The 21938-nt window shown below is 40.8% G+C and overlaps 1 protein-coding gene across 8 annotated transcripts in view; it reads right to left on the bottom strand.

The window, feature by feature from the left end:
• Nucleotides 1–21938, bottom strand: part of MAST4 (microtubule associated serine/threonine kinase family member 4) — a 587084-nt gene that overhangs the window by 192631 nt on the left and 372515 nt on the right. The window contains exon 5 of one of the 8 annotated variants that reach the window (XM_010353220.2): nt 3003–3180. The exons of 6 other annotated variants lie outside the window; for them this stretch is intronic. In XM_010353220.2, the coding sequence (XP_010351522.1) occupies nt 3138–3180 (43 nt within the window). In that variant the 3' untranslated portion in view covers nt 3003–3137. Of the gene's footprint in view, nt 1–3002; nt 3181–21938 lie in introns of those variants that run through there. One more of the 8 variants, XM_010353219.2, reaches the window with a different exon arrangement.

Genomic DNA, 21938 nt, shown 5'->3' with positions numbered 1-21938 from the left:
AGGGAGCTGATTTCAAAATGTCAGTGGGGAAAAAATTATGCTTCACCACATTCACAGAGTTCTGCTTGTTTGCAGATAGGGGTTTTGATCAAAGCCACAGACCTGCATTCCTGCTGTGCCTCCATTCCTGAATACCACAGACTCTGCCCAGTTTGCTTGAATGAATTCTGAGCTGCCACATGCCTCAGTGAGACAGTGAAAACTTCAACTCATCAATGACTGGGTCAAACCACTCTGAAGACAAGCAGCTCTCCCAGGTGCTCAACACTAGGACTGTTTCTGAAGCCTTGATGAGAATAACTGGCTTCCTGAAGGGAAAGTAAGGAGCCTAAACCCGACTACGAGCAAGGAGGTACAAGGAGAGGCAGGTGCAGTTTGAAAATGCTTCCGTGGATCCTAGAGAAGAGGCAGGATCCAAGGCCATTTAACAACGCCAAGGTCCTAGAAACTCTTACCTTTGGAAGCCCCATCTGACATATTGTCAAACAAATTAAAACACACCAACATCCCACATGATCTTTTTTTCCTGTAAAATATAACTATTTTATATTTTTGCTTCATATCTCAGTAATCCTCACACACACTTGGGAGTTCTCATGAAGTACAAAGATCTAAGATAGAAATTGTTTTCAAATGCAACGTTTTTGTGAGCATTAAATTTAACAATTATTGAAGTTGATATATTATGTTTACAAATATGTCTTATTTCCCTGAATAAAGCTGTAAGCCACAACCTGATTCTAGAAACATTAAAATGGGAACAATGTATGTGTTCCTAGGTAAATTATGGTATAAATTTTGATTCTACAGTTTTCTTGGGGTTTTCAACCAAAATCTCTCTCTTCTTTGTAGACTCAAACTTGTCAAAATTCTGTGAATGTCTCTTCATGCTTGAGAAACTGGGTGTAAGTGGAAAGGCAGTATTGTACAGTGCTTCAGAACATAAATCCTGGAGCCACTGCCCGTGTTTTTAACTACAATATCAGTAGTTTCTAGTTCTGTGATCTTGGATAAGTTACTTAACCTCCAAGTACCTTAGTTTCCTATTCTGTAAAATAGGAATAATAGTACTTACCTCATGGGACTGTTGCTAGGATAGTTAGTACTTTTAAAGTATTTAAAACAGTGTCTGATATTCCAGAAATGTTAGTCATGTTACTGTTATTTTATACCTAACAGTTCTGGAATAGTTCTGGAAGAATCACTCACTTCCCCTAACAAAGCGGCTCACCCATTGGAAGCTGTCTTGAAGGAACGGAATGAACCCCAAATTTCAGGCAGATATATCCATATACCAAGCCCTGGTCCAATATCCTTAATTTTACCTTTTCCTTCCCAAAGTTTCTTCTCTAAAAGAGGAAGAAGGGTAATCCCAATGCTAAGGATAACCCCCTTCAGGTTAAAGGTCAGTGACAGAATCAGAGAGACTAAGCACCTTTTCTTTCCCCAAAATAAATACTGGAGTCTCTTCCCTCTAGTGGCTGAAGTATACAATTACAACGCCCCCAGCCGACTGCATTCTTAGGGTCTGTTGTCATGGAAATAATTCAGAGGATGGTAAACTTAAGTGAAAAGTCAGCTTTAGGCCAGTGGAGAACTAGGCACAAAACAACAAACCACTGAGTTGTTGTTGTTTTTTTTTTTTAATAAAGCAATATTAAACATTTGCACAGTGTCATAATTATTAACCTTAGCATCACAAAAAGAGCAACTTTAATTAAATGCAACCACGTTGTAACTGTTTCATAGTTCCATGCCCTAACTATAGTCAGTGTAATCCTAACTACAGTCAGTGTAATCCACATAATAAATAGCTTTTTGTTTCCCTAAGTTTTTTAATGGATGGCTCATTAGTTTACATAATCATCCCTAAAACTAGGACAGCACTAGCATTGTCACTCTGCAGTAAAATATTAATCCTACCAAGCCAAATATTTGACATGATCTGTAGGGCTTGAAATATTTTCCTTAAACCATTAACTTCTCAGTGGTATAGGCAGACAAAATAAAGAGATAGAAAAACACCACATTTTTTCAGTACAGTTTTGTTACATAAGGAACATTTTACAAAGGAAACTGGATTTCCTTTAAGAGTATTGAAATTAAACACCATACTTTAGGGATCATTTCTACAGTCTGTTACTAGAGAAGTTTCTCTGAACCTGCAGAGCACCTAAAAACAAAGTAGAAAAAAAATCACAAAAAAAAGAGTATTAAAATTATTTTTGAGCAGTTTATGTCCTAAGCCATTTCAGGATAGGCCTCCAGCTCATCTGAAAAGTTCTGATTTTCAAAACACATTGCACATGACTCATCAGCATACTCTATATGCTAGACACTGATGAAGGAGGGTTACACCAAATCAACTGTAAAAGTGTGACTCCTTTTTCGTCTGCAAAGTCACTTAAGAAAGCAAAAACCTGTCACCTTCAAGACACAGAAGAGCTCCCCAAAACAAGGCTCTCGTTTCTTTCACATAAACTTTATACACACTTATATACATATTTAACTTAAAAAAAAACCACAGCTAAAATATGCCCATTAGAAAAACATTTATTCTTTCAGGCTATTAAATATACAAGCATTGAGGAAGATTCACTCTAACACATGCAACACCATGAAGAATCTAGTAAGTTTATATAATCTTACACTTCTTTAAGATTTTGAGAGGTAAGAGCATACACATGTACATGCACATTTGTTTGAAACAAAATATAGACAGGTTTAGCTGGACGTGGTGGCTTATGCCTATAATCCTAGTTTCTCGGGTGGCTGAGGTGGGAGCATTGCTTGAGGCCAGGAGGTCAAGATCAGTCTGACCAACACAGCAAGACCCTATCTCTAAAAAATAAAAAATTAGCCAGGCACGGTGATGTGCACCTGTAGTCCCAGCTACTCAGGAGGTGGGAGGATCAACTGAACCCAGGAGTTTGAGGCTGCAGTGAGCTATGATCATGTCACTGCCCTCCAGTCTGAGCAAGAGTGAGACCCTGACTCAAAATAAACAAATAAATATATATATATTTAAATTTATACATATATATTTTTAATATATGTCTATTTGGAGAGACAGAGAGAAAGTACTGGAAAGGAAAGAATATGAGCTTTGGATATGTTTTATTTAATGTGGTGGCAATTCATCCAAAGGGTGATGTTCTCCCAGCATTTGGACACACAGGGCTAAAAATAAACAGAGAAAAAGACAGAGTGATATGATGCACATTTACGGATTTTCTTTCTAAAATGAAGAGCAAGTATTTCTCTGTGTAAAAACATACGGATCCATACTCTCTACAAAAGTCAAGTCCCGCTTGGGCTCAGTTTCCCTTTCCAGACTCTGCACTTAACGTTTCTTCCTTGCCCTTCCCAGCACTGTGCTCCCCAGGGAACCTGCCCGGCACTCTGCTCCTGCTGTGACCCTGCCCTGCCCAGAACAGGATACCTCGCTAGCTCCTCCTCTCTTCCTCATAGACAACTTTTCATCCTTCTACATCCTGCTGAAACAGAATTAGACAGAATTAATTCCTTTCCTCTGGTCTGTTGCTGTATTACAGTTGTTTTTTGTCTGTTTTCCTTGAGGGAAGGTCATGGGTCACCCATCTTGGTAGCACAGCCTCTATTGTGGGATCATTATCGGCAATCAATATATGTTTACAGGATGAATGAGTGGTTCTACACTGTGCTGTCTACATGTAGGTGACTTGAATCTTTTTTAGAAGTAGGTGAGATGCAAGGAATCAATGAAGCTAGGTTTCCCTTGTTGCTGTACTACCTGCTAAAGTTTTCACTACTATGCTAAATACATTGCCACTTTATTTTTCTAATTCAATGACATAGGAAGTAGCCCCACATATTCAAGTTATTTTTACCTTCTTTGCCTTTGTTTTGATTCCCCTTCCCATCCCATACACCCTTGTTCCACTTACCCCAAAACCTAATCCTTCCTCTAAGCCCAACCTTGTATCTTACCTACTCCAAAGTCTCTTTCAGCTACACAGAGACACACAAGCAGGCTACAGGTTAAAGGAAAATAAATAGGTAGGTTATAAAATCATTCCAGGCCTACTACCCAGATAAGGCTGGCACTAAAAATAAACCTGATTTGGTAACAAAGAAGGGAAAGACATCAAAAAGGATAGTTCTTCGGTACCTTTCAAAGATCCAGAACTCCAATTTGCCCAGCAGGAAAATCTAGGGCCCCTCAAGCTGCTGACATGTTAAAGGCTTTTGTCTTTCGTCGAACATTTCTTCCAGCACCTGCATTCTACCTTCTACTCACCTACCTCTCCTGAATCCTCCCCAAAAGGGTCCTTTAATTCCATGGCCTGTGCACAGATGGGCATAGACCTTTCGGCATCTGGCATTTCATATCCTCCTAATGAAGGATCAGCATCACTCCACACAGGAGACCACTCTCCTGTGTGAAACTCCTCCTTCATTCTGCTTCTTTGAAATCACCTGCCTGGTCTTCCTCCTAATCTCTGGCCATGCCTTCTCCAGATCCTCAGCATGACATTTCAATCTGCAGTCTCAGGAATCTGTCCTGAAGCTACTTCTCACTAGTTGACTTCATCTAGTCCCCTGACACTGTACACCACCTACTTACCTAAAAGTCCCAAATGTACTTCTCCAGACCTAACTTCTCCTTGGAATTCCAGACTTCACAAGGGTATCATACAAGGATCTCAAATTCAACACAAACAAAACAAAACTTCTAATTTTCTTCCATGATCCTGCTCCCCGCCCTCTCAAGTCTTCCCCACCTGTGTAAACAGAACCGTGATCTTCTGTTAGTCAGGTGGACAATCTAGGACCCATCCTTGTTTTTGCTGTTTCCCTCAATGTCCCCCGTCCCGCCCCCATCCTCCAACTCATCCCTTGGCAAGCCCTACACATTTCCCCTTCAGAATACAGCCTGAATCCATCTACTTCTCTCCAATTTCACTATTTACCCCGTAGTCCAAAGCAACATTCTCTCTCATTCTACACTACTTTTTGAGCTCAATCCACCCTCTACACAGAAACCAGGGTAACTTTAGAGAGGCAAATGGATTATGTTATTGCCCTACTTTAAAATATCAAGTGTTTTCTACGTACGTATGTAACAAACCCACACATTCTGCACTTATAGCCCGGAACTTAAAATAAAAAAAATCAAGTGCTTTCTTTCCATCCTGCTTAAGGGAAAGCCCTATCTCCTTACTCCAACTTATGAAGTCCTGTGGACCTGGCCCTGTCTCTCTGCCCACTCATCCACATGTGTGCCCTGTGCCCACACCACTCTTCTTTAGGTTGCTCCTGCCCTGGGCGGTCTCTTTACTTGTGAGGCTTTTGCTTTGGTTTTCTCATGGCTGTTGCCTTCTGGTCATTTAGTTCCAGCTTGCATTCCACTCCTTCAGGAAGAAAGAAGCCACGGCTCCCCTGTTTTATTTCTCTGCAGCTCACTTGTCACTCTGCAGTGTTTTTCTGGTTTATGTTATATCCTCTTCTCCCAATCCCTGCACCCCACTAGGATATAAGCTCCATGAGAGCAGAGACTTTCTCTATCCTGTCAGTTACTGTATCCCTAAAGCCTAGAACACAGCCTGGCTGGTGGTAGCTTCTCAAAAACACCTGCTGAACTGAAGACTGTGTGAATGAACACAGTGCCTCCTCTGTGTTACCGCTAAACACTGTCGGCCAAAATATTTTGAGATGCATGGTCCAGGACTTCTTTCTCCATCCTCCTCTGTTTGAATTGAACAATATTTCACTCTGTAAGCTCCACGATCTGATGTCATAGGTTACATCTTTGTATTCCTTCAGGAGCTCCACCTCTACTAAGGCTTTGTATAAAGTCATAACACTGGCATAAACCCTCTGTTGACAAACCACAACATTACATAATGAAATAACCAAATCACAACATGACATAAGCAAATACCTCGAATCCCTCCTCCTTCCCCTCCTCCTCAGTTTTGTAGCAACTATTTACTAATCATTTCCCCTGTGCCTGGTACTTAATGATCCTCAAACATGGGAAGATTAATGTTAACTTCCCCAATATATAGATGAGGAAACTGGCACTTAAGAGACACTACGCAAATAGCCCCAAGTCCCTTAAAGCAAGTATCATGCAAATGGTAGGTTAAAATATCTCAGAGGGAGAACCAGGTATATGGAAATAACCTTCTCTTCACCATTAAAGCAGAATCCCAAAGTCTAGCTTCTACCAAAATCATGAAAATGATCAGCTCCAAAGTCACACATACAGATTCTGGAACAAAGCTAAGGTATGGCCATCTGTGATCATGGAAAAGTAGCTCCTCAAAGATAGGTGGCATTAACTATTGTCTCCAAAACTAAATCAATGCATTGGTTTGACCAGGGATCTCACCCACAAATGCTACCTGGAGCAGAAACTGACTACTTCTGACATTTCATATCCTCTTAATGAAGAAGGTACACATAGGTATGAAGAGCACAAGAAAAGCTCCGTGGCAGCAAAGGGTTGGAACTTTAAACCATGTATCTACCTCCACGAAATGAAGCTAGCTACATAGTGAAGGCAATACTCACCCCTTAGCTTCCTAAATAAAAATGTGATATAAATGCTATGTGTTCAATAAAAGCTATAACTCTCTGATGAATGGGGCAGCATTCCTTGATATCTATTTTAGTGTAATTCAGATTGATATGAAAACTAAATCCAGCTAGACAATGAACCCTGTATAGTTGTGCAAATTAATCACCAGTGAAAGGGCACCACACTCCAACAGTGGTTGCAGGCTGGCAACCTCCTTTGAACAAATTGCAAATAGGCACTTTAATGAGGGAGAAAATATGAGCTAACATAACTGTAGTCAAATCAGTTCCTACAGGAGGGAAAGCACATAAACTGATGTGCTGATATCCACCGCCAAAATATCAGCTAGGGAGAACAAAAGGCTGTCAAAGCAAGATGCTGTTACTAAGCCAGACAGCCCAGGGTATGGGCTTAAGCTGTAATATGACATTCTCAAGGGGAACATGAGTTTTGTTTCTAATGTCAGCTCTTTAAGTGCTTTTTATTGATGTCATTTTGTTAGGATATGCTAGTTCTCCCTGACTACCAATAGGAAATTCTAATAGATTGTCACGGTGGCTTCAGAAATACACACTTTAATAAATAAATACTCTTTTATGACATCATTTTCCTAGTTAGGCAGGTCATGGTGTCAAGACACATTCAGATCACTTGATATTACATCTCTAAGTGACCCTCCATGCCAAGTGAGATATGTTACCAAATTGTTATTAGAATCGACTTTAGTCTCCTGAAGTAAGGAAAAATGGAGAAGTTAAAGGAAAGCACACACTCTCAAACACAGGATGCTCATGGTTCAGAATGGGATAAGGCCAAAGATGTTAAAAGATAAAAGAACATGTCACCTGCAGAAAGCTGAGATGTGCAAGGCCATCATTATACAGGAGCAGACCAGATCCTGGCCTTACCACCTCCTAGTTTGTAGGACTCAGGACAAGTCCACCTCTCTCTGTAAATCCTGACTTCCTCATCTTTAAAATAAGAATAACATCATCAAACAACTCCACCTATTCTACCTAGTCCCACAAAATTGAGGCCTCAAATCATTTTATGGCTGCCTCAAACACAATAAAAAATCATGGGATAAAGTTCAAATAAACAAAGAGTAAGAATGATCTCATTGGATTTTTATGAGAATCAAGTAAGAGTTTGTGTGTGAGAAGTGTCCTCAAATTAGAGAGCACTTAACAATTACTGAGCCAATTGATCTTGGCAGAGACACTGAGTTTTTAATGCTCCTCCAGAAGCAATACTACTCTACAGCCCTCAGAATCAAAGTGGGTCAGAGCCTCTCTTGAAAAATGAAATCTCAAATTTAAATGGGGCAAAAATAAGCTTGGCCCTAGTCTGCATTCTCTCTCAAAAACCCAAATCTGTTTATAGGGCTATGAAATCCATGTTCTCCAAGAACAACAAACTAAGGATGTTTTTAGAAGCATCTGAAGCTTCTGGCCAATTTCTGACAAAATAAATTCAATGCAACTCTGCCAGTTTCTGAACGCAATTTCCATTGGCAAATCCCTGGCGCAGGTGCTGCCATCCCCACTCCCATTCCTCCATCACCACAGTAAATACTGTGGATTGATTATACAGTTTTCAGCCACTAAGTCCCAGACGGAGCCTCAGAATCTTTCTCAACACAAACTTCTGAGTGGATGTCGTCAGAAAATATCTATTATTAGCCATTCCTAAAGCAGAGAAATGAACAATTGACTGCATAGTCCAAAGCCTTTCCAAAACAAAATTGCTATTTTGAGCTGATAATTTCCAATAAATAAAAACATTATTAAATAGCTGTATTCATCAAATCAATATATTCAGCTATTCTAGGTAACATTTTGCAAAAAAATTCCCACTTGTAGGCTTAAAAATAAGTGATGCCACTCAAAGTCACATGTTTTACCATATTATGAGGTAAATGGAAAAGGTACAGGATTACAAACTTTTGACTTTAAAATTTCTATGCCCAAACGATCTCTCCCATACTCCCCTGTGCAGAGCTTTGGAGTCTCAGTTCAGCACTAGTTTTTCTTTAGCATAGTCTTTACTCTTTCATGAGAAAAAAAATATCCTGATCAGCAAACATCCCTGCAGTTTGCTTCCTTGGGTAAGAGGGGGAAGCGTGTTACTGTCAGGTCTCAGGCTCTTCACCAGCATCAAAAGCAGAAGGCTCTCTTCTTGACTGCCCCAGAATACCTACACTTTCCAGGCCCAGCCGGAACATTTATTCTAAAACAAAAGACTCCTTGGAAATGATCGAAATTAGGTGGAGAAGAGTGACAACTGAAAGGCAAAGAGACACGCTATGTAAATGTATCTCTGAGTTCTGGCCCTAGATGAATTAGATCACTGCTGGGAAGCAATATTCTTGCAACAAATACAGAACTTACAACATTCTTTGTTGAACCATACTAAAAAGGACTCATTTAAAATATATTTTCACCCTTTCTGATGAATTGAGGTCATTAGCCATTTCGTGAAAAACTTCTTGTAAAATTCCACATGAGGACAAGTCATAGAGCTCCCAAGCCACACATGTTTTCTCTAGTCTGTTTCCCTTTTAGCTTTGACTACTAGGAAACTAAGTTAAATTCAGACCTCAATTAGATTAGTTATCTTACACAAGTGCCACATAAAAGTATCTTAGAGTTTGAGTACTTGCTTATCCTTTTTAACTAATTTCACATGTATGTTTTTGTTGTAGACTACCTTAAATCCTTTTCAAAGGAGGTAGGTATAAGTGACGAACACACAGCCAAGTGTGAGGTGTTGTCATGCATCTAGCATTGTGGCTGCAGCTGGCTCTACTTACCAGGCCATCCTTGACCCTTGGGGGACTTATCTCTGGCCAGATATGTACATTTCAGCCACTGCAAGAGACAGTAAATTTCATCTACTCCCCACAACCCAGCTATTCAGAACTGATAAAACATTTCTTTATATCCAAACAGAATTTTGCATCCAGCAAGTAGCTTGAAGTTAGGAAGGCATATATTCTTCCTCAGATAACTTCTGCGCACCAAAAATCTTGCAATAATAGTGGTGCCTGACAATGATTTTCCCCTGACAAATTAAAGATGACATCATTCAGAATTGTTCTGCAAAACTTGGTCAGATCCATAACAACTGTCTATACTCGTAATAGGCAGACAGTTCTGAGTTAAATGTATTCTATACATATGTGAACTACACACTTAATGACTGTGAGCCATGGGGCTAAAAGAGCTCCAATAACCATTGTTTCTCACAAAGTTCAATGACATTTTCTAATAATATATATAGAATACCTGCAAGGTGGACAAATTATTGCCTGAAACTTCAGTATCTGGAGTGTGAAAGGACCTCAAAAGCAAGCTCATTTGGTCTCTTGACAGCTAGTTTGATGTATTAATGACATTCAATTCCAGCAGCCCAATCCTAGTAGTAGAAAGAACAAACAAATGTGTCCCGGCCCCCACAACCAAGGATCATTCTCTAGCTTCTGGGGCATCTCTAGTGGATCTAGAGGGTGAACCCAAATTGGACCTTAAGGCCATTCAGGTGTTTCTCCAAAGCAGAACACCAGGCTTACTCCCTAGTTAACTGAACTCAAGAAATCTCAGTTGTAGGTTGCAGCTGAACATGCTTCCCCAAACTAATCACTATATATTTTTTCTGAGTCCACACCTAAACCACAGGAACAAGGAGCAAGGTGGATTTTGCAGAGCATCTGCCCCCACTACTCGCAATTTTAAAGAGGCCTCAGTGTCTCCATTAACACCTCCTACACCTTCATCTACATTATATATGAAGTTCTGAACATTCTCCCTGGGGTGCATCTCCAACTGAAAAAGAAAATCTACTTTGAAACTTCAAAGAAGCAGAGAATGGAAATAAAAAATGCTTTTGGAGACAGGATGATCACTGGGTTCTAGGTTCTGAGTTCGAATCCTCTATAGTTGCCAGCATTTTCTAAGATGTCACTGGAATGCACAAAGCTATACACAGAACTGACAAAAAACAAAACAAAACAAAACAAAAACAAACAAAAAAACCCTACATTTTATGCCAAAGCCTTTTGATTCTGTTTTCACAAAAGAATACAGAATCAAATGACATTTCATTTATTTCTGTAACTGTAGTCATATATAATCTTTTTTCCTTTTGGAAAGAAACAACAGCCAATGTAAACCCAAGAGCAGAACTTGATGCGGACATCAAGGTGAGGAACAGCGACTCATGCCTGAGAAGCTATTATGAGGGATTTATGGGTCTAAACACTGACAATAGACTGAATAAACAAGATCATGCATAGGGGCAGAAGGTTCCCGCCCCCGCCCCCCGCAAATGTGTACAGCTGCTGTTGTGATCAATAAAATAAAATTTAAAAAAGTAAATGCCCTGAGGTTGCAGTCATTTTCTGCTTTTTCTACTTTCTCAATCAAGAGATCATGTGGGGTGTTCTAAAAATGTCTGATAGCCAGGCGTGGTGGCTCACTCCTGTAATCCCAGCACTTTGGGAGGCTGAGGCGGGCAGATCACCTGAGGTTGGGAGTTTGAGACCAGCCTGACAAACATGGAGAAACACCGTCTCTACTAAAAATACAAAATTAGCTAAGCATGGTAGCGCATGCCTGTAACCCCAGCTACTAGGGAGGCTGGGGCAGGAGAATGACTTGAACCCAGGAGGCGGAGATTACAGTGAGCGGAGATCGCACCATTGGACTCCAGTCTGGGCAAAAAGAGTGAAACTCTGTCTCAAAAAAAAAAAAAAAAAAAAAAAAAAAGTCTGATAATAGAAAGGATCCTCATATTCATGAAGGTGAGACTGTCTATATCAGCCCTGATGCTGACCCTATACCCCAATGCCATAGAGATCTGTAGCTTGGCTTAAAGCTCTTGGCCTGCCACTCTCTACATGATGTCTATACAATTTAGTTCCTTTTATATTTCCAATCATTATCAATAGAAAACTATAGATGCAAAGAAGTTGAGGATAGGGGTCAGTGGCTATTAAAAGTGTTAAAAAGGGTACTTAGTTATCCATATTCTATTTAATCTCAAACTGAGCTAAATAGGAAGCCCACAGGATCAAGGCTCCCAGGTAGTTTACAAGTTTCATAAAGGTAATGGGTAAAGAATTACAACACATTATAATCATCACACCAAAATCTCCAGATCGACACTGTGGGGATGTTAATTGTCCAGATCTCTCTCCTGAATGCCACAGCCTATGGAATCCCTTCTATTTCCTGGTTCCAGGATGAGCCTGCAAAGATCTGTGCATTAAACACATTGTTCTTTTCTCCACACCTGTGGGCAGAGGGACAGCATGAGATTACCGTCTCTATACTTCTGCTATCACACTTCAGTCAAGCTAGTTCCCTTTCTGTTTCCCATACAAGTCTGAGAGCTCCCTGAGGGGAGGGATGGAATCCTTTTAAATCTTCATCTCCCCAGTATTGTGCTTGGCTTACAGAAGCAAAATGACTGTTTAGTAAACTAGAGAACAGAAAGGACCCATCATATATGCAGCGGTGGCAGCAGTGTGGATCAAGAGGCCTGGAGCAGTTCACAGCAGGGCCTGTAGCAGGAGAACTCTGATGGTTGCCAGGAAGAAGGAGTGAGCCCATCTGAGTGCCTTCCAGAAAGCGGTAATGCCTCGGAGGGCTGGAACCATCCAGTTCATCCCGTGGCTTTCTCTTGGAGTCTCATGTTGGTGTTACCCACATGTACATGGTACATGCACATGGCAACAGCAGAGGCAAAGATTCCATGAGGTAAAGCTAAAATGTGCTGTCAACTACATGGCAAGGGATTCTCTTCTCCATGCACAGACAGACACATGGATATAATGCTCATAGGTATCCAACATCTGGAAGGTTAAACAGTATTTTTTTTTTTTTTTTAAGACAGAGTCTAGCTCTGTCACCCAGACTGGAGTGCAGTGGTGCAATCTCAGCTCACTGCAACCTCATCTGCCTCCTGGACTCAAACAATTCTTGTGCCTCAGTCTCCCGAGTAGCTGAAATTATAGGTATGCGCCACCAAGCCCAGCTAATTTTTCTATTTTTAGTAGAGAAGGGGTTTCACCATGTTGGCCAGGTTGGTCTCGAACTCCTGACCTCAGGTGATCCACCCACTTCGGCCTCCCAAAGTGCTGGGATTACAGGCGTGAGCCACCGTGCCCGTCCTAAACAGCATTTAAGCAGGGACTACATCCCTGGACTGTGGGAAGCAGGATTGGTCACCTTCTGACTCTCTCAATATTTTTCTCCTTTAAGGATACCCTTGTGTTTTCACCTTACACACATTTGTCCTTAATCTCTCCAGCCACAGTGGTCTGTCTTTTTTAAACTATCATGATGAGCACTCTGTGAGCACTGGTTCCAGTCACTAGGAGGAGGCTGGGGGCCACAGTGAAAGGGGCACTGGGCTCAGAGTTGGAACAGCTGGTTTAAGTCACTGGGCTCCCTTATCCCGGGGCTCCTTCTTCTGTAACATGAATGCGAAAGTGCCCACCACACTGCCCTAACTTCATCACTTTGGGGTCCCAGGAAAAACAACAGAATGCAGTTTACCACTGCATTTGTTTCCTGCAGCAGCTGTTTAACAAATGACAACAAACTTGGTGGGTTAAAACAATAGAGAGATATTCTCCCAGTCTGGAGGCTAGAAATCTGAAATCAGTGTCAAAGGGCCAAAATCAAGGTGTCAATAGGCCAGGCTCCCTGTGAGGCTCTCAGGGAGAATCTGCTCTTTGCATCTTCTGGCTTCTCTGTGGGCCAAATCCCCCTCGGCCTCTCTTACAAGGACACTTATGATTGAATTTAGGGACTATTGAGATAATCCAGGATAATCCCCCCATCTCGAAATCCTTAAATTAATCACATCTAAAAAGACTCCTTTTTTCCTAAGGTAATGTTTACAGGTTTCAGAGGTTAGAACCTGATATCTTTGGGGCCACCGTTCAGCCCATGACATTCCTCAGCTATATTAAGTGTTAATGCACAATTCCCACCCCATATTCTTAATTCTTACAATCTCAGCTAGAATAGAAATTCTTTGAAGATAAGAAGCAACTCTTATACTTTGAAAATCCCATGAAAGCTTTCAAGGTATTATGTAGAGAACACAAATAGTTATTTTTTTTCCATTTAGAAAATAAAACCCTTACTCTACTCAATTTTTAGTTGCCAGCATTATATTCCATGGTAAAAAGTTCTAACATAGTCAAGTGTTTCATTTTTTATTTCTAAAATGGTCAAACTTTCTGTTCAGAGAAGCTAGAGAAGAAAGAAATGCATTGTAACATGTTTCCACTGTCCATGGCAAGTGCCTTGCAGTGAAGTGTCATTTGTAATGCATTGTTAGTAATACTTCCAAATACTACCAGAACCCAAAGGCAGGAAAGCTACTAGAAGCAAAATTGCAATGAACTCCAGACAAACATCTATAAACCCCTTGCAGTCAGTCTGATTCATCTCAGTGTCATGAAATAGAAAAGCAGTAGTAGCTCATCTGGAAAAGTATGATGTAGGCTCAAGGTGGGGATAAATTCATTCATTTATTCATTTCTATAACAAGTGGTTGTTGAGGACATACTATGTGCCAGATACTAGGGACTCAATGATAGCCAAAATAGGCAAATTCCTTGTAATTTGTAGGTTTCATGCTAGTCAAGTAAGATAAATAACAAACAAATAAATAAATGTTACATCAGGTGAGATATTCACTATAAGAAATATCATGAAGCAGTCCAAAAGGTGGTGGTGATGCTGTCATAGAGAGGCCAGGGAAGGCCTTTGATACAATAACATTTAGTACAGACGCTAAGGAAGTGAAGGAGAGCACCATTCAGGTATCATTTCAGTGTTCCTTCAGCTGTTCTGGACAGCTAGAACATCTTGTGCCAGAAAGTGAAGAGGTGTTCAAAGATTAATAGCATCATGTTAAAAGGACCCAGGAGCCAGCTTAAACGGCTTCCGCTTCCCACTGATGAATTTTAGGACAACTTGACCAACAAAAAGAGGAATGCTGGTTATAGATTATTACACATCAAATACATATTTGTCTTCCATTTTCTTCTATAGAAAAATGTATGAGTCAATATTCCTAAAAATGAAGGGAGAGAAAAGAGGGAATATTCTTCAACTGAGGAACACCAACTAATAATAGAAATAAAAAATTGTGACAAACAGCAATGTAATAAATGATTAAAGCAAGGTCATCAATGAATGTAAAAACCACTGGGTGAAATCTTGTTGGGAAGAGTATATTCATATGGACTAACAATTTGACCCCAGAGATTACTTAATAAGGTAAAAGCATAATCACCATAAAGGAAAAATGTGGCAGACACCAGCTTTTGGACTTCCTGGTGTGGTGCTATGAGGAGGACATCATCACCTTTTCTTGGCAAATAGATTTAACCTGAATCTAAAGATGACAAAGCCATCAGACAAACTGAAATTGTGGGATGTTCAACAGAAAAGTTGTCTAGTATTGAGCGATGATGAAAGACAGTATAACTTTCTAAATTAAAGGAGACTAAAGGAAGAGATACGACAACTCAGTGGAACATCTGATCTTTAACTGGATCCTGAAATAAAAAAAGAAAACTTTTACAGACACATTTTTTGAAGCAACAGGAGAAAGCTGACATAGCACATATAATAATGTTTAATTTAAAGGCTATTATAATAATATAGTTATATAGGAGAATATACTTATTCTTAGGAGACACATGCTTAAGTATTTAGGGGTGAAGTGTCTGAATGTCTGCAAATTACTCTCAAATGCTCCAGCAGAAAAAAAAAAAAAAGTTTAAATACATCTAGGGGCTAAGAAAGGAAGACAGGGAGAAAGATCTAATGTGGCAAGTGTTAACCGGTGAATCAAGATGAAATTTTTTCAACTTTTTAAAAACAGGTTTGGGATTTAAAAAAGAAAGTTGAAGGGGTAGGAAGAGAGTATTTAGAAACAGGGAATTATCAGCCCTGACAAAGGAACATGCTTGAAGTGCTCAAGAAAAGGCAGAGTCCAATGAGGCCAGAGGGAATGAGTGAGACATGGCAGGAAGCCAGATCATGGAAGACAGTGGGCATCCACTGGAAGGTTCTGAGCAGGAGCAGATCTCACTTCACAAAGATCACTCTGAGAGTTGGATGGAGACAACTCTCCATCCAACTTTGCCCAGGAGGGCAAAGGTTGAACTAAAGCAGGAAGACATGCTAGGAGGCTACTACTACACAAATCTAGGGATAAATGGCAGTGGCTCAGACTAAGGTGGGATAGGAGAGGTGGTCAGCATCGCATACTGCAAAGGCAGAATCAACAGGACTTCCTAGTGGATGATGCGCACATGTCCCCCAAATCCACACATGTGCACACTACAAAGATTTTTAAAAGGGAAGAATTACAGATGGCTTTTGACTAAGAGCTTGATTAAAGTTGAGCCCAATTTGTATTTTATATAAAGAGGAGAGAAAAAAACAACACCACTGCAAGAAAATACATGTTCTTCTCAACATGGGGTATCTCCATAATGTTTTATTAACTAGAGCCAGTAATGATTCAGCTAAACAAATTGACAGATAAGTAAGTAGAAAAGCCTAAGACTCCATGTAATTTAGCTCATCTCCTTTTCACCCCAGACCATTAGTACAACTCTCCCAGTTTCATAATGCCTCATCATTCACTATCACTTCAATTAGAATATGCAACATCCCTTGATACAAAGGTCGGGTTTTGTAGTTCATTTTGAATGCTGGGTTCCAAGAACAATATGACACTAATAATAACAAAACAGAACACTCTTCTTGGAACATTTCACATACATTACCTAATTAATTCTTACACCACCTCCAAGAGGCATTATTATCTATGTTACTGCTGGAGAAACTTGACAATTTTTTAAAGTTTTTGCATTTGTATTACTCCTTTTACTGAGGCATCTCTGAGTTTCACATTATCATCACCATCTTATGCTTTCAAAGAACATCACAACTTACTTCTCATATCAACAGGGTGGGTGTTAATGGCTGTATCCATATTTTAAATGGTGGAAATAGGTTTTTTAAAATGATGTGAAATGTCTTTTTCTCCTGTGACAAAGAAATGCCTTAACAAAATGGAATATACAACTTAACTTTCCTCCCAACATACACATGCACGTGCACACACACACACACACACAGAGCAAAGTAAATTTTTATTCACCCCAAGAAGATCTACTAAAAAAGATAACTGTTAAGCCTCCATAGAACAATTTCAATACATCCAAAAACCAAAATTTAAAAAGTTACTTAAGTAAAGTAGTTGCAATATTTGGCCCAGAAAAGACTACACAGTAATGAATCATCTTGAGCTATGAGGTCCAAAGAAATGTTTAAGAGTGGATGGTATCAAGAAAGTGTCCGGGCTCCTTGCAAATGGGTTGAGGAATTCTTACTCAGGCCTGAAGTGGTTGATCTCCTAAAAGGGCTCCCGGAGCCCTCTGAATAACACAGCAATGGTGAGAACACTGTCACCCCCAGGGCCGAAGCAGGCTGGCCTGGGCTGAGGGAACAAGGCACAAGCTGCTCAGACTGGAGTTGCTGGGGCCCATGGCCTGATTTCCAAAGCAAACCCAATTTAACCTTCTTTCCATCACCTAGGCTCTGTCCAAAACAAAATTTTAAAGAAGTAATATTGGGCTTCATAAGTCAAAACATGCTCCTCATACCCACGAGTGCACTCTCAACAGAGGACTAAAACATCTAGGGAACCAAGCAAGAAAGCTCCAGACACAGTAACAAATCCACCTGCCAGTAAATGGAATCTTACACTGTGAATGTAAATGAAAATGACCACAAATTGAAGTCCTGAAGAAACAGGGGCACAGGCTCTCCAGTCAGAGACTTGAGCTTGAACCAGACCAGGTAACTTTCTAGACACTGGGAACAGGGCATAATCTGTTGGTCAAACTTGGAGGTTTCGAAAGTGAAAGTGGGGTGCTTTTGAGCATCCCACTGGAAAAAAAAAAGGCATATATCAATCTGCATCTGGGCAAACTGAGATGTGTGGGCTCCACAGATAAGTCCGTCTCTGTGCCTCAGTTTTCACATCTGTAAAATGAAGACAGTACCTGCCTCCCAGCCACAGGGTGAAAACTGTGTGAGTTAACATACGTGCAGCACTAAGAACAGTGCCAGGCATGCCACAAGCTCCCATCAATGCTGGACACTAACCCGCTGCACATGCAGATATCTAGCTTAGTAATGTGGGCCTTTAACTCAAGACAGTAGACAAAACAGAAAAGTTAATGTGAAAAGGTGAGTGCATAGAGGAAAAAACACAAATAATCATGACAAAAAACATGGCCCTGGAATGCCTGTCTGGACCTGGAACATGTAGGTGTCTATACATGGATGAGTGAAGGCGCTGCAAGGACTCAGCTGTGCCAGGACCCCATGGACCTGAAAGCTCTGCTTGCCATCTGACCTCACAAGACTTCATCCCCTATGTTCTGCAAGTTTACAGCAGATGAGCTTATATCCATTTTAAAAACACTATATTTCAGAAAAATCAAAGGAAACAAATTTTCTGCAGTAAGTTTATTATGCTTGCCCTTCCCCATTACTGCTACCCACGTGAAGTCTCCTAACCCTTACCCTCTCCTCCTCTGGAGCACCGCACACACATCCTCTTTCTTACTAAGCAAGGTAAGTCTCCAGGTGGTGGCACTGGCAGACACCAGCAAGGGTGGGGTTGAGGGAAGTGCTCAGTGGCCTGTCCACACCACCCCAGTGACAGCTGAGACTGCCAACCTTCCTCATTGCTGGCCAGCCCCACAGCCACAGGGCTGGCACCGCATTCATAATCAAGCTCATCTCTGCTTGGCTGAGCCATTCCTAAGACTGCCTGCATGACACAGATTCGATCCTACATGACAATTCAGAAACAAAACTCCGGGAATTCATTAAACCATCACATTCACAAAAGCACGGGAACTGGTGTCTGTAGAGTACAAAGAAATTACCATCTGGTACGAGCATCTTCAGATTTTTCCAATGTTCTCCACAAAGTGAAAGCGGGAAAAACAGAATAAAAAAGACAAATGGGCCCTCTCATCCGAAAAGGCAAAATAAACTAAAAGGGTTTAGCGGTGTAGCCATCAGGCGACTTTCTCAGTCTTACAGGTTCCCTGTGAAAAGGAGACACAAAATCACAACATATTGCCATGTGTTTGGTAAATGGCTATGATGGCCGCCCCTCACCATGGCAACAAGTGAAGTGAGGGGGATTCAGGCAGCCATGGATACCCAGTAACCTTTTCAAGCAGCAACAGGAAAAATGGGCCAGCTCTTGGCAAATGGGACTAGGTGAGAATTATGCTGGATGCCCTCCCTGTGAAGGTGCTGTCTACCTTTCCTGCCAATCACTCTTAGGACCACCATATGCTCCATTCTTGCTCACAAAAAGTTATTGCACTAAAAATCTATAAGCTACTGTTCTTACATTGCCAATGAGGTAGGGGATTCATAAAGACAACAAGCGTCCAAGAAGTTTAACACCTGCCCAAGGTCACAAAGCTTGTATGTGGTAAGGTCTGTGAGCAAGACTCAGGCACTATGACTCCTAGTCTGTGGAGTCTCAAACTCAAGTGTCTCCAGGGCTGGTCAGGTACCGTGAATGAATGAAGCCAGCTAGGTGGGGTCTGTGCTGAAATGGAGAATGGCAGCTCTAAAAGGTGCCGCAGGGTCCCAGCCACAGACAGAACGTGGCTGCAAAGGAACACAGACTCACTAAAGGGCTTCGGGTTTTTAAAAGCAGTCCCCAATTCACAATTCTCTTACTGCTTCAAAGCACATTTAATGACAACAACTAAATAATTTATTTAGTACCTAGTTATTTAGTACCACATTATGCTACATGGGCTAGGGAGACGGCAGTATGTAAGATAGACAGGACTTGCCCTCCAGCGCTTCTATTCTACTACTGTTCCTTAGAGTAACTTATCCTCTTCCATGTGTGATCTGCCATGACTTTTGTATCATTTTCTCTGTCCCTCACCATAGCCAGGCATATCTGTTAATATACGCTGGGGTTTAACTTTAATTAACAATGCCTTTCTACTTTGTCCTAGATAACTGATATCTACTCAGTTTTTACATTTTGATGGCTATAACTTACTATTTATAGAAGAACAAAAAATAAGCCCTTTCTCTCAAGGTGCCAGCACTGCTCTCAAAACATACCTACTATATAACTCGATCTCATGTTTAAGCACAGGTGAAAACATCAGAACAGGCTTGAATCCCAGGGAATAACACATTCATTCGTTAAATCAGTACATATTTAAGGAGACTCTCCTATGTATGTCAGGAACTATTTTAGGTTTTGTGGATACACGTGTGAAAAAGTAGACAAAAATGGTTGTCCTTGTGGAGTTGATAGCACAGTGATAATATTCTTCTCTGGAAGTAGTACTATATCCTACCAGCAACATGGCATGTGTGTTTTCAGTCACAGCTGAAACAGGGAGAGAGAGATTTGGGAGATGGAAGGAGAAGAAACAGTGTACCTCCTCTACTGCCAACTCTCGCATAGCTGACTGTGTGTTTACCACCCTGAGACTCCAGAAACTAAATGGAGATGCAAAGAAAAGGATGGAAGAAGTAAAATCCAAGGAACACAGGACACGTAGCCAGCAGGTTCTCGAGTGGTTATCATCCAGGAAGATGTTGGAGGATGAAACAGAAGTACAAAAGAACATCACTATGGCATAATAAAAACTTGGCCACTGAGTAATGGTGTTCCAGCCTACAGCTACTTACTGGGTCCCTATTGACGGCAAGGCATGCTCGGTGCCAAGAAAGACACTGAGAATGTGAAATGAGATAGCTTCTTCTGGAATCTTGCTATCGAATCACAGTCCAGTTCAGGAGCTGGCACAAGTCACATCTATATTACTCAGGAGGCATTGATGTCACCATCATACAAACAGCCCCTAAGTGGTAGCCAATTTATTAAGAACTGGAGGTCATGAGAAATTCTGAGTAGTTATGGTTGCCTCAGAAGGAGGAAAGGAAAGTTGTACATAAATTCCACTTAAGGTCTTAAAGTGGTGCTCTCTGTCACACTGGTAACTAATAAACTGATATTTAAGGCCATATATATATGGCCTAAATATATATATATACTTTTTTTTTTTTTTTTTTTAGTTTGTAGACAAAGTATGTATTTTGCCTATTTCTCCAGCCCTGATGGAAGATTTTTTTTTTTTTTTTTTTTTTTTTTTTTTTTTTTAAGAAGTGTGAGATTTTCAAGATGGAAGGGCTTTTGAGAATAATGTAGTCTAACCCTCTGCTCAGTGCAGGAATACAGTCTGCATCTTTCCAGCTCACTGGGTGCCTGGCTTTCCTGATGGTCTGATGAGGCAGCCCATTAAAAGTTCAGAAAGCTTCCTTAGAAAATTCTTTATTTCATACTGAGCCCAAATTTGTCTTACTATAACCTCCATACAGCAGTGCAAGGTCTTATTACCCAGACATACCAAACAAAACGTAAGTCCTATTTAGCAACTGAGCTGTCCTGGAAGCTGCAGATGTCTTACTTCTGGCCAACCTTCAGGAAGCCTGGCCTGGAGAAGTCCCTGGAGTTCCGCTGGAGATGGAGAGCTGACTCATGTCTCTGCACAGCCTGCCTCCAGGGTTTTACTATGAAAAGAATAGAATCGTCTATTGCCATATTTAGAAACTCTGTGTGTCAGCACCTCAAAAGGGCACAGACACTGTGATACTCACCACCACCACTCTCTCCTAGACCTTCAAGCCCCACTCATGAGAAAGGAATAAAGAACAAATCTGACCCGTCACAATCAATGGGAGGAAAACAAAATCTGTGCAGGGATACAATACATGCTTTTTTTGTGGTAATGGCATGAACATATTTGGAGTCTTGCAATTTATAATATTAGACCATTATTTTGGGGCACACTATCAGAGATACCCAATTCCAAGCTGCCAACTAGATATCTCTACCTAGAACTTTCTCACCGTGTTTATGACCAGACTCATCATTACAACATTTTCCTCCCTCCCCAACTCTGTTTTTTGGGATTCAAGTCATTAATGCTAGAAATCGCAGTGTAAGTAAGTCATTCATTGAAAATTATCTACTGAACACCTGCTATGGGGCACCCTTATTTCATCAACTTCTACAACAAAGATTGTTAACTATTTAACCAAACTTATTTCCTCCTTTTCCTGGACACCAGCAAGCCATATTTCCCAGGCTTCCCTGTGGTTAGATACAGTCAGAACACTACATTCCAGGCCATGAAATGTGAATGGAAGTGATGTGTGCCACCTTCAGGTCTGTCAGTGCACCATCCTTCATGCTCTTTCCC

Source organism: Rhinopithecus roxellana, chromosome 3 (genome assembly GCF_007565055.1).
Source record: "Rhinopithecus roxellana isolate Shanxi Qingling chromosome 3, ASM756505v1, whole genome shotgun sequence".
Lineage (NCBI taxonomy): Eukaryota > Metazoa > Chordata > Mammalia > Primates > Cercopithecidae > Rhinopithecus > Rhinopithecus roxellana.
The sequence above is the reverse complement of the archived record's forward strand: the minus strand, read 5'-3'. Positions and strand labels throughout refer to the sequence as shown.